The sequence below is a fragment of the Hirundo rustica genome, chromosome 3, assembly GCF_015227805.2.
Source record: "Hirundo rustica isolate bHirRus1 chromosome 3, bHirRus1.pri.v3, whole genome shotgun sequence".
NCBI lineage: Eukaryota > Metazoa > Chordata > Aves > Passeriformes > Hirundinidae > Hirundo > Hirundo rustica.
Genome location: NC_053452.1, coordinates 47519931 through 47535493, shown reverse-complemented (window position 1 = coordinate 47535493; position 15563 = coordinate 47519931). Strand labels below are relative to the sequence as shown.

Here is a 15563-nt window from a genome sequence, read left to right as displayed (position 1 = left end):
TGGCACTTGGATACAAACATGTCACTCCTTTTGGATACGTTAAACAAAGGATAAATAAAATATCTGTCACCCAGACAAAGCATGGTATATTAGTTTAAAAAAGTGCCTTTTCTGTTTCTTTGCAAACTTTGAATTTGATGAAGAAAATCTATTTAGAATGCAAGAGAAGCTTTTTAAAAATATGGTATTCAATAATCTAAAGGAGATTGCTGAATATATGGTAACAGCCAGAGGGCGGAAAACATTACCATACTCTTTTGATCAACCTGAAAAATAAGAAATTTGTCCTTTCCAATAACTTTTATGAATATATTTAACCACAAGCACTTTCAAATGTTGTGTGATTTTAAGTTGCCTGATTAACTTCAGGTTTATAGTTAAATTGCATTTTTCAATTTATTTCAAAAACGAGTTAAAAAATATTCAAAGTGTTGCATCTAAAAAAAAAAAAACACAAAAAAACCCACCCCCCCCAAAAAAAACCCCCAAACAAAACAACAACAACACACCAACAAAAAAACCCATACACACACACACACACAAAACACCCCAAAAACAAACAAACAAGAAAACCCACAACCAAACAAAACAAACACCAAATACCATAATTGTTAGAGGGACCATGGGATGACTTTGTAGATAAACTGGGTTATTTAGGAAAGTTTGTATAAGAATTCATTGGGAAAAAAAAGTTCTATTTTCCCTTCACCAGTTTTGTTAAACTGTTCTTCAGGAGGGATGAGACAGATTTAAAGAGTTAAAAACTATGTTCTCTCATAACTCTTCCAATCCTTTTTTGAGTGTTTGAAATCAAACTTCAGCTTAATGTATAAAATGGGGATGATCTTAACTATACCAGCAAAAAATTTAAATAGATTAAATATGTTAATATTAGTATATTATTTTGAAACTAATTAGTGAAGAGAAAATCCCTAATTATCTTTAGCCACTAAAACAGTACAAGGTACCACAGGTTACAAGACGACATCCTAATGCTGAATTAATTATCCAAGAGAAAGGAAAAGGATGTAAGGTTATGTCTACACCCAGGTTTGTACCAGTGGTACAAACAGCTGGCCAGGTAGCCCACAGGTACAGACAACACTGTGTCTGGAATGCCAGCATATTTGCATTGATCCCTGCACTATTTTGTATCAAAAGTATTTTCAGGAGAAAAAAGCACCTAGCATTGACATTGAGTTTGCGTTCTGTAAAATTTGGGACATGCTGTTTTCCCTTTAATTTATATTTTTTGGTGAAGCAGCTATTGATGGAAATCTTGATAGTTATACAAAGTGCTTTGATTCAAAGATGACAATAATTAAAACTGCAAATGAAGAACAGACTAAGATATGACTAAAAAAGTAATCAAGTTATAGGAGAAGTTGCTTATGTGGATACAAAAGCATAAATACTTGAGCACAGAAAAACAGCTGGGCACTCTCCTAAAGGCAATCTTCATTAAAACAACAAACCAAATTCTTTCAGGAGGGATAAACTATTAGAAAATCATGTCCTGCTTCACAAAAGAGACAAAAGACAACTTTTTCAGTACTTACATCAAACGTGGGTGTGCTTTGCTTGGCACTCTGATTACATGGCTCTCTGAAGCAGTCAGTGAACGGAAGCAAAAGACCCATTGCAATAATGCGAGAACACAGTTTTTCTGCTTCTTCTTGTGGTGCATTTTCCTGCTGGCTGAAGAGCTTTTCCAGCAGAGTTCGTCCTGCCAAGTGATGAGAGACCAATAAGAATTTGTAGCTATATGCAGGACACAAACACTCAGGTGTTACAATGTGTATTGAAAATCTGTATTATTAGAAGTAAAAAAAATATTAAATAAAAAAAACCTCAAGAAATGTATCTGACAGTCTTTAATATAAAATATTTCTGCATAATGATTGTAAGTGATCTGGAGACTGATTAATTAGGATATTCAGGAAAATATATGTATATATTACATGTGCCATCTGCACTGTGAAGTAGGAACAAAAACCATGCGTTGTTATCATAGCATCAGTTTCTTATAAAATTTTTCCAAAGAGAAAATCAAGGTATTAGCAAGAGATGAAACAACTTCTTTCAAAGATGTCACAAAATGTTAGTATAGAGTTTAGCTTCTCAACTCCTGGAATGAGCCTTTGTTTTTGGAATCATAAAATTATTACAGTCTTTGAGAAATTTTGCTGCGTTGCTTTGGAGAAACTCTCAATAAGAGAATAGTAACAAAAACCCTTCATAACTATTCTGTATAAAATTGCATTGTATACAGCTCCAGAGTGGTGGAGTGCTCCAAACTAAAATGCAGTGTCACAAGCAGCAATTCAGAGAAGTAAAGCTTTTAAAGAGCAAGAAGATACTTATTCCTCTTACAGGGCCTGATTTCATGATCAAAGTGTTCTCTTTTGTTAACCAACCAGAATATGAAAGCAAGCATATGTTATAAAATATATTAGAGGAGAAAATGCGGTTTGAAATATGACAATCTTTTGTGAGTTTAGCCTGAAATAGACTATAAAAATTAGTTACATACACAGGTTGTGGTAAAAATCTACATTGTAAGAATATTAAATTGCTTAAGCTCTAAAATGCCAGATGTAAAAAGATGCCAAAGTTCAGATTCCCATGATATTGATGAAGAGATGAAAAAGATCTACTGAAAGGGAAAAGAGAAACGGAGTCACAAAGTTAATTTCATGTTTAAGTGTAAACTAGCTGGGAATATAGTTGATACCTAAATAAGTTTCTATAGCCTGTTTTTTCCACCCACTCATTCAAAGCCAAGGATATTAAAAAAAAAAACCCAAAAACCAGACAAACCCCAAAACTGTGTTAAGAAAGCATTTTAGTGTAATTTAGCTTAATACAATAATATTGATAATTATATTTCTACTGGTTTTTACATGCAAGATTTCTGATGGAACAATGACTTATTAAAAATGCAAGATTCCCCAGGCCTTCTGAACATAATAAAAAGATTTTTATTTTAAGCATCTGGAAGCAATTTTAAAATGATACGGTAAGAGACATTTGGCTAGAAGTTTCTGTATTATTTTAACTTCCTGTGGCAGTACACACCAAAATAAACAATACATTAAAATGGCTGAAGTTCTTGCTAAGATTTTCTTCTCCACATTTAAAGATTTGATAGTTATCTGATTATTAGTCCAAGTTTGCTAGCCCATTATTAGACAAAATACAATACATTCAAGAGAATAAAACTGCAGATAAACAATGCTATAAACTTGTGCGAGACAAATTTTGTTACATTTGCCAGTTAGTTTGCCTCTGTTCTTTGGTTACACCACCTAAAATGCAATGCCAACAAATCTGCTTATTCAACATATCCCTCTATAACACCTCAGCTGTTAATTCTTCAAAATAATTTATTAGTTCAAGGCAGTCTTTCTTGATGACCACAGAGGATCACTTTGCTCACACCCAAAAAAGAAAGAATTATGCAAGGAAATGACACATTTCTGCATGCTATATTATATATTCAAATGTTATCCATGACTACTGAATGTCAGACTTGAGAGATTTTCTTTTTTTTTTTTTTCCTGGTCATTTCAACATTTAAATAATCTTTTCATGTTTAGAGAGTCTTCTCCTGCATGTTCAGAACCAGAATAACCCCTTTCTTTTGCTTGGAACGAATTAGCAGGAATGATATCTGTAAATTACAAAGCAGGAAATAAGGCTTTTTCTCCCCCTTAATCCATCCATTCATTTGCTAATTTTTATAGCATTTAAGAGTCTTGCTCAAGTTCAAATACATTGTTCAGAATCTTAATTTCTATTCAGTTGGAGTTTAATTTTTATAGTAGTTTTTAACTATTTTCTAAAAATAATTTCTTATTCAAACAACATTAAATAAGTATATGTGTAAAAAAAGTCATTGATGAATTTAATTAATGCAGATTACGGTTAGAGAAATTCTACAATTTTGTTCACCTGAGCATGAAGTAGCCTTGGAATAAATAGGATAGTAAAAAATACTTAATTATATTAGCAAGTACTTTTTAACCTAGAAGAATCAACAATTTGATTTAAACTGATTTCAGGCTAAATTTCAGTCAAATACAAGATTTTGAGCTACAATTTTACATTGTTAATTTATAAATAAAAGGAAGTAGCAACAGCTTTTGGCCTCAAACACCTTAATCACCTCATATTCATACCTCATGTGAGGTAATACCTTCAGGTGAAGACAAGTATTTGCAAATAATCTGGAATATTTAAATGATCAATAATTTCATAATTATTAGATGATTGGCTGATTTCTGCTACAGGCTTAAATGGAATAGCAAAGAATTTCCCTTGACTGCCTTTACCTGCCATGAAAAGAGTAAAAACTAAACTTCTGAGATCTCTTTTTTTCCCTAAGAGGTTAAATAATCACTATTCACATTTAAAACATCTCTTCCTAGAAATCCGAGGTCACAAAGTTCCTGAGCCCTATTCTTACCTTTCCCCTAATTATTTTGGCATAGGATGGAAGGCACACTAAATTTTTAATTAGACAAGAGCTTCAGCTTTAGATCAATCAGTATTCTGAGGATCTTGCCAAAAATCTTCAGCAAGTAAGGTGACTTTAAACTCAAGAAATATTTTTTAGGAGCTTAGAATGACTTATTAAATCCCAGTAAGGGATAAAAATACCTTTTTTTTTTTTTTTTTTTAAACGAAGGATTGCACAATTAATCAACTAAAAAAATGAGAACATGAGATTAATTTGGAATCAGGTATTCTGGCCTTCTGTGGATATTTTGTTATAATTTTGTTACTGTGACTCAGCCAGAATCTTCTAGCTCAGCTTCCAAGTTCCTTGTTCTCCACCTCTATATGATCTGCCTCTTTCTCCCATTCCCACGAAGATGAAACACTATTGTTCTTGTCTCCTCCACTTAAGATACAACAGGTCCTCATCCAATCCCTGTGATCAAGAATTGAACATCACTGTTCATGAAAGCCATCTCTGTAGAATACATAATCTCTTCATTACTGAATGAAAATTCACATGTTCCAGTATGGTTTCTACTCAGACTATCTCCCTGTATGAAGAATGTGGGTAAAAGAGTGTTGAGTATTGTCCACAGAGAAATATAAGCAGATCCTGACTCAACGAATTCACCTTTTAGATCATTGAAATGCTCAGAAGAAAAGCCTTTCAAAAAGCAAAGTGAGCAAGAAAATCCTTAAGAAGCAGCAATATCATGAAAATGTTGTTGGCCTTGAATTTTCTTAATTATTGAGGGGAGGAAGAGATATGAATGGAAATGAGAGTAGGAAGAAAACTAGAGTAGTCATAGTTGTACTGAAAACACACACACATGCAAGGAGGCACTGCACTACAGCAGAGCTTGCAATAATGCTTCCCTGAGGATCTTGTAGTTATAACCTCACATTTATCTTTAAAGATGTATCTTGTATCCTCCTTACGCTAGATTTGCAAAAGCCCAGGAGCACAGCTGTCAGTGAGCACCAGTTGAGACTAATGATCAAAATGAGTTATACTCCAAAAGCTCTTCCTTCTGCCAGTCTCAGTGACTGTCCCTCCAAGGAACCAGAGCGCTACACCACACTTTCACCATTAACACGGCAGCTGCATCAGCACATCCTAACCTACACACACTGGAGATAGATTTTCCATTTTTATTCTCCCTAATGCAGAGTGAACAGCTTCAATGTAACACCAGTTCTCAACACCCTATTCAGTCACCTGAGAGTTAATTTGACTTATGCACATATTGCTCACATCTTCAAAAGCTGAAATCTGCTTGCTTCCTTTTCTCCAGTTTACTCCTTTTTTCCTCCATTTTTGTAAGATCAGAAATGCTCACTCAGCAAAGTGATTTCATAAGCTTGAAGCCAAATGTACCTTGCTCTGTTTCTGGGAGACAGTACAGCAAATAAAGGAAAAGGAAGAAGGAACAGACAAAATGATGTATTTCCATTTACAATATTTTCTTTTAGTCCTGTGAAATGTGAAAAGACAGTTGTAGTCTTCTTAGAGTTTCTCATTTAGAAAGGATTTCAATTATGAACATAGCTTTATAAACAAAAATATATTAAAACAAAAAAAAAACCCCACAAACACCAAACTAAAAACACAGTGAGAAAATAGGAAGAAGAAAAAAGAAAAAAAAAAGAGAAAAAAAAAGAGTTACATTCAAAGGTTAGGAAATCCTGTACTTCAGCTATCTGCTGTTCCACATTGGTCTAAATCATTCCTTCATTCCAATTCTTTTTCTATCTTCTTTTCTACGTATGCTGCAAGCAAGGTGTCAGCTAACTCAGGCCCCAGTCATCTGGAAAAGCACCTGAACAGTGCAGCATCAAACATGCCCCACAATGCCAGATGAGGACAAACATGCCAGAGAGACAAAAATACTGCAAAGAGGTTAATATTTTTAGCTGAGACAGCAGTTTCAACTACATGTAATTTCTTAAATAATTTTCGGTACATATTCACACATTCATCATATTCGCCCAAACTATGCAGCAAAAGCTTAATGAAAAATTTTACAGGTTAAATCAGTCCCACTCCATTTTCCCATTTTTGCTGTTCAATGTGCTTTACTAGGACTCAAATATATCAAGCACACTAATATTTTACATATAAAATTATTACCTCAATGATAAAGATATATTAAAGTACTGTAATGTTTTCCTTTCATTCCACAATCTTTTCAAATTTCCAGCTTTTCAGCTAACCTGTACCACTCAGCCTTAATAAAATGTGCAACACGTGACTGCTGAGAAAGAAGAGGTTTTCCAAGATGCACATGTAACCTGGGAAATGAAACAGAAATTGGTATTCTAACCAACATTTCTTCAAATAATAAGCCCAAGTACTGCATATTATTATACTGCTTTTGCAGTATAAAAGAAGCAATTTAATTTTGTCTGTTGTTTGCCTGAAGATTGACCTGGGAGATTATGCCAAATATTTCAGAATTAGAAACTTTATTTATTGTTCTTTTTCACTGCAGAGTTTCTAATCCTCTTCTGATTTAGATTGGTAAACTGTTCTAGATTTCTCATCCTGTGAGGTTGTTTTAGCTGCTTTGTTTTCTTTTTTCTTTTTAAATTTTTTTTAAGGGATTGAATTTTTATTGACAGATCCTTTCCTAAAATCATGTGACAGATTTCTCACAGCCTGGTTACATAAAACATGGAAAACCTAGTAAGCAACAGGTCTGCAGGCAATATAGTTTCATAACAAAAAGGAAAAAAAAAAAAAAAAAAGGAAAAAAAAAAACCCAAACAAACAAAAAACAAAACACACACACAAAAAAGAAAAACCAAAACACCACCAAAGAAACCCCACCAACCAACAAAGCAGCACTCTGCTTTGAATACAGACAAAATAAAATATGCTATAAGACTATAACTTCCAGGCAACATAAACCTTAAATATAACAAAATTGGTGAAGGTCTAGAGTTAGGGCACACATTGCTATAATACTGTCAAATATATTTCCTTTTGTTCTTATTATCAGTAACTGACCTCTACCTTCACTGGTTGTATGAAAGCCTAAGGGGGGAAGAAAAGCCCCACAGATCTTATATATTGGTATCTTTATACTGTATATTGTCATATTATACATTTTTTCATATTTATATCTTATATTTTAGTATTTAGAACATTAATAAAGTCAGGGATGTGTGGAAATACCAAAGAAGATTGTCTTTCCTTCTCTGATGTTCTGCCTCCAGATTTCCTGGCTATGGATGGTATGAACTAAACCCACACATCATCTTAAATTCAGAAGTCAAAGTAGAAAGCCTGTCTAAGCCTGAGAATAAAGAAGAAGACATATCAACACTATCTCCCTCATTCCCACAGTTTTCTATGTCTGCCTACACACAATTCAATGTAATTTCAAAGTCAGACATATCTATTTATCAAATTGCAGTGAATAATGTATTGATTGAATACATTCATAGACTATTCAAACAACTAGAATAAAATGATGAATTACTAATTTTACATTTGCCAGTCCTGTACTTGATTGTCACAGTAAACACTATGCTTTACTTTGGCCAAGTTGTCTGAATTTCTCGGCGTCTCAATCTCACTCCTTCTACAATGTCGTATCTCTCATAGGACCCTGGTTTAGCGTTAAAAATTTTCCATGTAGCTCTTCACTAGCTCTAAGTATAGGACCAGAATAACACCTGTGCAACTCAAACAAGTATCCTTTCTTTTAATTTAGCCTTAAAATTATCACTAAAAATTTAAATAGATTCTGGGTTGTGCAAGACGGCTTTAATAAGCCTATAACTGAGATTTCAACTCAGCAGACAATGAGCAACACATTACACAGGAAAAGAAAGAGCATCAAATAATGCTAACAGCTTCAAGTGCTTGAGACATCCCAAAGAGAGCTGAGGAACATGTGTGCATGCTCCCTTTTGGAAGCAAGGGCATTAGCTGCCACTAGAAGCGAATCCTGCCACTGCCCCCAGGGCCACCACAGTGCACACAGGGCAAAAGTAGCACCTCATTAAAATAGCCCTGAAATTCTTCCAGAAATGTCCTGATGGAAAAAGAGGAGGTCTGAAAAATTTGAAAAAAGGATTCTCCGAAATTAAAGGTGAAAAAGAGAGATCACTAAATTGAGTAAGTAAAAATTCACCCCAGAATGGATGCTACAAATAGCTTTCAAAAAACCTGCATCTCCTACTTGAACTATAGTTTTCCTTGACTGAAACAAGGAGCCTTATTTTAAAACAACGTGTTCATTTGTGCTGACTGTGAGACATGACAACACCACCAATTTCAGCACATAACCCAGTGGTCTGTTATAACATTACTTAAACATATGCCATATTTCCACAAATCATGCTAGAAAGCATGTGAAAATCTAATGAATGCAGACCTTCATTCTGAAGAATGAAATCCTAAGGTCAGCTCAGTTCCTAATGTTGAAATCTGTGTCATGATACAGAAAGACAGAAGTAGAACAAGAATTCTACTTGGTAGTGAAAATATCAACGCCTACAAGTGCTACAGTCAGGACAAAGGTCAGGACACAGGTCTACTCTTCTATTAATTATGTAATAAACTTTCCAGAGTCTGACTGAGCCCATCAATCACAGCACCAGGGGGGAGCTGACCAAAATGATGCTCTTCCTCTGGTGGCAGTGAAATAACACGACAGAGGCCCTTATCTAAAGCCACCAGGACTTTTCTTCTTTGGATAAATGGCTTGCGGTGTTATCATTATGTACGGAAATGCAGATGAACAGCTTCTTACCAATCTTGTTTTGTCTAGAAAGTAGATGTAAATAAAAGGTTATCAATGTAGTCTTATTGATCTTTGCTAAATATTTGTTGTTTTTCTTCACCCTTTATCTTGTTGTTTTTCTTCACCCTTTTGTCACACACTCAAAAGTTAATTATGTCTTATTTCCTCCTTCAAGATTTGTTCCAAAGACTTGCTTGCTGCTGCAGTCAAAAACATGATGAAAATTGGCTTGATTATTTGCGATAACAATATTTTACTTTTTATAAATAGCAGGTATTATAGCATTGCCATCCCCAGAGCTTCAAAATATATTAAAATACTTGTGATAGGCTGTGACAGTGCTTTCAGCATTCTTCCAGAATAGCAAGTCTGTGAAGCACTCTGTCTCCCTAACGAACATAAGCTCCTTGAAATTTTGCTTTCATGGTGACTAAGATTTTACACCTTTCCCCCACAGTGAATTTTCTTACATATGACATATGTATAACAGGATAAGCTAAGACAGAATATTAAACTATTCATTTTTTACCTTTTGCTATATGTCATTTAGTGACATATATATGTGACATATAGGAAAAGGTAAAAAATCTCTTTCAGAAGCTCTCATATAGTAACTTTCAGAAGCTGAAGATTTTAAAATTATTTTTAAATACCAGACAATTCCTCAGTGATGATATAGCTGTGTCTTGGAGTATAAAATATCTTTCTAAAAATCTCAACAAGATGCCTCTCCACCCCAATGTTAAATGTCATGTCATTTCACCTTGATTTCACTTCAGGTTCTAATGCAGTATCATTGCTGCTTAAAGAGGTACATTTATAAACCTTCCCTAATTATACCAATTTATTATTATGAAGAACCTATATGTGTCTATCTACCAAATATTTTAGGCACCATATGCATCTTTGGCAAATTTCATATTGTGTTTTCCAGGTACTTAGGTTCCTCTCAGCAAGTATTTAATTCTGTCCTCTTTACCTTTTTAGTTTCTGTGGTGATTCGTGATGTGAAGGCAGCAGTCTGTGCCATCTGGCTCACAGACTGCTGGAAAGCCACAATTCTTTCTGTCTAGCTCTTTCAAAGTAAGAAGCTCCCTTGATGGCTTTTTGCACATTATTACTTACAACATCTTTTGTCAGTCCAACCTGATACACACTATTCCTTACAATCCAAATTTGTCAAAGTTTATTCCCAATGGTTTGACATTTTATTCCACATTCAATACAGTCTGGCCTATCTCTACCTTAGAAATAAATTCACGTGTGGGCTCAAGCTGCCAAAAGTCACAAGGCACAACTGAACTCAACGAAATTAGGTGATCTTTAAAGTGGGACACAAATAACACAGTTCCTTCAACCTACTCATTAGCTCCCAGGCATGCCTTAGCTTTCTTTCCCCTCCAGGACCTGTGTTCCCAAGGCCTGCTAATATCCAACTTTATTAACAGGTTGTTAATATTTATCAAGATGTACAAAAGCTTTTCTTTGTATCCATAAACAAAAAACCAGTTATATGAAGAAAGGGGAAAAGCAGAAAATAAGAACTACATTCCACAAAAATGAAAACTAGACATGCACATCTATGTATTTTTGTGGATATATTCTTCTAGACTTCATTTGAAGAAAACCTAGAAACACAACTCCCTTGCTATGACTGGGTATTTATGTTATTTCACTGATGAAATCAAATATTTCCCTCAACAATTTCTCAGCATAAATTATTTCTTGGCTCTTTGACAAATTAGCACTTGGATACACAACCTCTTTTATGATGGCAATGTTTTGGGGGTTTTCCCTTTTTTCTTCCATGGCTTTCAAGAGATTTTAATGTAGACAGTTATTGTGATACAACAGCATAGATTTCTTTTTTACAGTGATTTTTTTCCTTATCAGTGCAAGGAAGAGGAAAGGATAGGTATGACTTTTTCCCTGGTACATACTATCTCTGCATCTTCAGGAGACATCTGAGACAGATCTCAGCATCAAAAGAACTCTAGAATGAAAAGTGCCTTCTGCAATTTGTTCCACAGTAAAGTTATCTGTTTTCTCCTGATTCTAATTCACACCAGATTCAGAGTGCTGGCATTGCTGACACCTTTTATACAGACTGCAAGACCAAAAAATTTATACTCATACTGACAAATAAGAATGTCTCAATAAATGTCATCTGTGACTAGGCTTTCCTGTTACTACTTAGCTATATCTGTCAAGGCATCAAAAAGGTGAAATTTTCAATATTTATGTTCTTCTTCTATATTTCTGTGTTTACATTTAGCTTTATTCATATTAGGGCTTACTTTTACAGGTTGTGATGTTTACATACACCACTGCTTCTTACTGTTGTAAAACCGCTAAATTACTTAATGGTTCTACTGCTGTCCAACTACAGATGAAAGAAGTCATGGTCAGTATATATCTGAGAGTAAAACAAGGTTTAATGTCAGAAAACATAACCCACTTTCTGGTCAGAAAGCCTAGCTATTTCCATCAGGGTAAAGAAAAAATTCTGGACAGCAGCAACATGGAAATAAAAGGAGGAACAATCTTTTTTTTTTTTTTTGCTCAAGGTTAACACAGCCCACCTTGTTGTCCCTGATCTTCTTTACATGAACTGCAGTGCAGGAATGCAGGAAGCTGCTGCTGCTGCTTAGAGAAAATAATAGCGTGACACAGCGCCTGAACCCACTTTGCTGCCTTTTCTGAAGCATTTAATGAAATGCAACTGGCCTTCTATTATCATATGAAGAGGCAGGAATGAAGTGACACAATGTAAAGTCTTAACATCTGTCCATCACTTTCCTTTCACAGGTTCTTTCTGCATGTTCCCCGTTCCCTTTGTACCAACTCACCCCATTCCCAAAAAAGATCAATGCCTGCATAAAAGTAAGTTTCTGGAACCTTGCAGTCCAGCTAACTGCTACAGAATGATGTTTTTAAATGTACCTAAAAATAACCAGAGCTGCAGTCACCCACGCCTACACATATATGGTTCATCAGGGCTACGCCTTATGTAAGCTGAAATTTTGGCAGAAGTAGTTCATAAAAAATACACTTGGCCACTTATTGAAACACTAAACAAACAAAATATCTTGGTAATTAGTATTTTGCAGTTTTTTATCACCATGATTCACATTAAACTTAATCATTCATATACAGTCAGCCTAAAATGTCCCTAGATTTGCTTTTCAAATCTGTTTGTTTCTCCTTAGACAGAACAGCACGGAGGAAAAAAAAAAAGGACTGTTTCAAGAAATAGTTGGGGTTTTTTTTCCCCTGTACATGAGTCCTACACACAGGGTGGTTTTTGTTTGGTGGTGGTTTTTTTTTTGTTTGTTTGTTTTTGTTTTCTTTTTAATAGACCAACCAAGTCCCAAGCTATTAAAAAATACATGCACATTTAAAAAAAAAAGCAGCACAATTAGATCCAAGAAATATAATCAAACTTAAACTCTACAAAATTATTCCCACTGTAATAATCCACTGCTTATTTCACAAAAATGAAGTCACTGAAGCACACAACATCCTTTAATAGTCAATTCCAGATGCTTTGTGTGAGATATTCTAGTGGTATTTTCTTAGGACAAAGTAGAGATGGACAGATCTCAGCTATAAATTGTCCCTTTTCCTTTCCCCCCTTTTTGCACCCCAAAAAAGACCATCAGACAACCAAGACCACACATTCCTGCACATCCCACATGTCAGGCTGCCGGTCATACCTCAGACTGTGGTGCTGCTCAGAATGTGGTTACCCAATAGACAGAGCCACTCAATCCCATGACCAAAACCTGGTACTCCCAATGAAGTTCTAGATAAAGATCAAAGTATTAATCATGAGATCCCATCAAAACAAGCCTCTGGCAACATTGAATTCCAGTGAAATTACTCATGTTGCTCCAAATCCCATATTGCAGTGAGGACACAATAACGTTAAAGCAACTTATCAGCACTCAGCAGTCTTTCAGTAACATATTGCAGCCCTCTTTCAAACACAGTTGAAGTGCAGTATTGGAGTTGCTCCCCACCCCAAGTTTTGCGTGTAGTAGGCAAAAAGAGGAGGATCTTTCCCTTCAGATGCTTGCTAGCAACACTCAGTGCAGCGTATGATCACATACCACATGCAGGGTTGCTGTTGGGCAGCTCCCTTAGTTAGAGGAGGTTACACCCCATCTGATAAAAGAATCAGTTGTATTACTGCTAACAAACATCAGCAGTGAAACAGCAAACCATAAGTAATCTTAAATAATAGCTGCAGGATAAACAGCCTACTCAGGATGCCAAGAGATACAAATCCATACTGTGTACAGCATCACATGAATCAGAAAGAAAAAAAAAAAGAAAAAGCATTTTAAAAGGTCTACTTTATGTCCCAGAAAAACTTTGATCCAACATTTTCAAGTTTTCACATACTTATCTTTGTGTACGACTATAGACGCTGCACTGCAATTGCAACTAGGAAGACAACATTAGCACAGTGCAAAAGTGAAATAAAGTGGCAGAAATCAGAAAGCAGACATGAGTACACAAGCACAGCACTGGCTTCAGGTTTTGTTTTATGGTAACCAGCACTTTTTGTCTCCTCTTTACATATAGAACACCAAAAAAAATATAGACCCCAGAAGAAAAAATTAAAGATAAATTATCTGTTTGAAAGAGCTTCATGCAGCAAGTGTGTTACTACCAGCCAATAGAGATTAGGAAGGGCATGAGTTTGTCTGGGTCAAGTTTAATTACCATCTGGGGCAGCTGATGGGACTCATTCAATTTACGTAAAAGACACCCTGATTAGCTCCTCTGCAATCACTGTGCCTCAAATTAATGCAAGAATTAAATCCTTTTTACTAAATCTGTCTATTGGTTCTTTCATTTCAGTTATGTTAATGTTTGGAAATATCAATTTCATTTTCCCACCAAGATACTCTCTTCACATTCGTGCAAATCATTCACTGCCACACACCAAAGTGAGAGAATCAACTCTCATTGAGCTCTTGTTCCCCTGGGACCACAATATAAAAACCATGGCTCCACTGTGCATTGGGTAATCTAGAACTTGTAATTACTGTCGCTACAAATTCAAATACAGCTGTCCACATAAAAAATGAAATAGATCCAGCGCCTGAATTACAAAATGCCCATAAACTTGTCCATACCACTTTCCTAAAAAATGCATCAAATTCAAAATACTGAACTTTCCTTCTTATATAAATCAAAATTAAAATATGCAAAGTCTCTGCCATTCCAGTCCTTGGTTTCCATCTACATTTTACATTAAAGCAGCCTTATAGAGCTCATATGGCTCACAGTGAAAACCAAATGGGACACAGCCAAACCACAACATGGTACAAAAGTAGGCCAATCATCTGCATAGAACCTGCTGTCATTGAAATTGATGATAAAGTGTTGTGGAATATTTTACTTGATTCCAGTTAGAAATGCAGAGCAACACTGCTGTCACTGCACAGCAAAATGGGATTTAATGCTGTAGGCATGAAGCTGTTTGGGACTGGCTTTGCTTTAGTTTTGGGTTTTCTTTTAAGCTAGAAATACCCCGCAATAAAGAATGTTATTTCCAAAAGCCTGATGCTAATCCCCAAGTCAATGTGTCTCATGCATGCAAGTAAAATACAAGGTTTTTTAATGGGTGATACCAAATTACAAGGAAAATTATTTTTGTAATTATTGCTGTGCAGAATGGTTTATTTAAAGAGACTTTTCTGCTCTTACAGCAATGGCAGTTTATGGAAACAGTAATGTGAAGTTTAATTTCCCTTTCTTACGTACACCAGTTGTTGTTTTTAAATTCTTGATAAATTTTAAAACTGAATGGCCAAACAGAGATGAGTCATTTCCAGTTCCCTCACTTCAAGCTTTTCTGCATGAACTGAAAGATGTAATTGTCCTCTGCTCGTAAAGACAGCTGGTATGTACATGCAAATGAGGGTCAATGTAATTTCCATAAGAGATACAACTACTGTTGCATTAGAAACTGGTCCCTTCACAATAACAGTCCAAAGCATTGGTGGGAAAAAAACCAAACCAAACCAAAAAATTATTAGTAAGTAAATCAGAACCTTGTGAGGAAGTGTGGAAAAGTCTATTTCCCAGAACACAGGTATCTAAAAAGAAATACCATGTTCTTGAAGTTGGTCACATAAATTTATTTCTATCCTAGCACCACCATAAAATATAATTACTGATGTGGCAATTAAATTTTTTCTGAGTTGTTTATAAATTATCAAATGTTGATAGCATTAAAAAAAAACCAAACAAAAAACAAACCACTGTGCTTTTTATATACTATAAATTTGA

General features: G+C 35.0%; 1 protein-coding gene across 10 annotated transcripts in view; it reads right to left on the bottom strand.

Annotated features, from left to right (window-relative positions):
- Window positions 1-15563, bottom strand: part of FMN2 (formin 2) — a 173898-nt gene that overhangs the window by 134345 nt on the left and 23990 nt on the right. For all 10 annotated transcript variants that reach the window (XM_058419926.1, XM_040059664.1, XM_040059666.2 and 7 more), the window contains exon 3: window positions 1560-1726. In XM_058419926.1, coding sequence (XP_058275909.1) covers window positions 1560-1726 — 167 coding nt within the window. The remainder of the gene's footprint in view (window positions 1-1559; window positions 1727-15563) is intronic.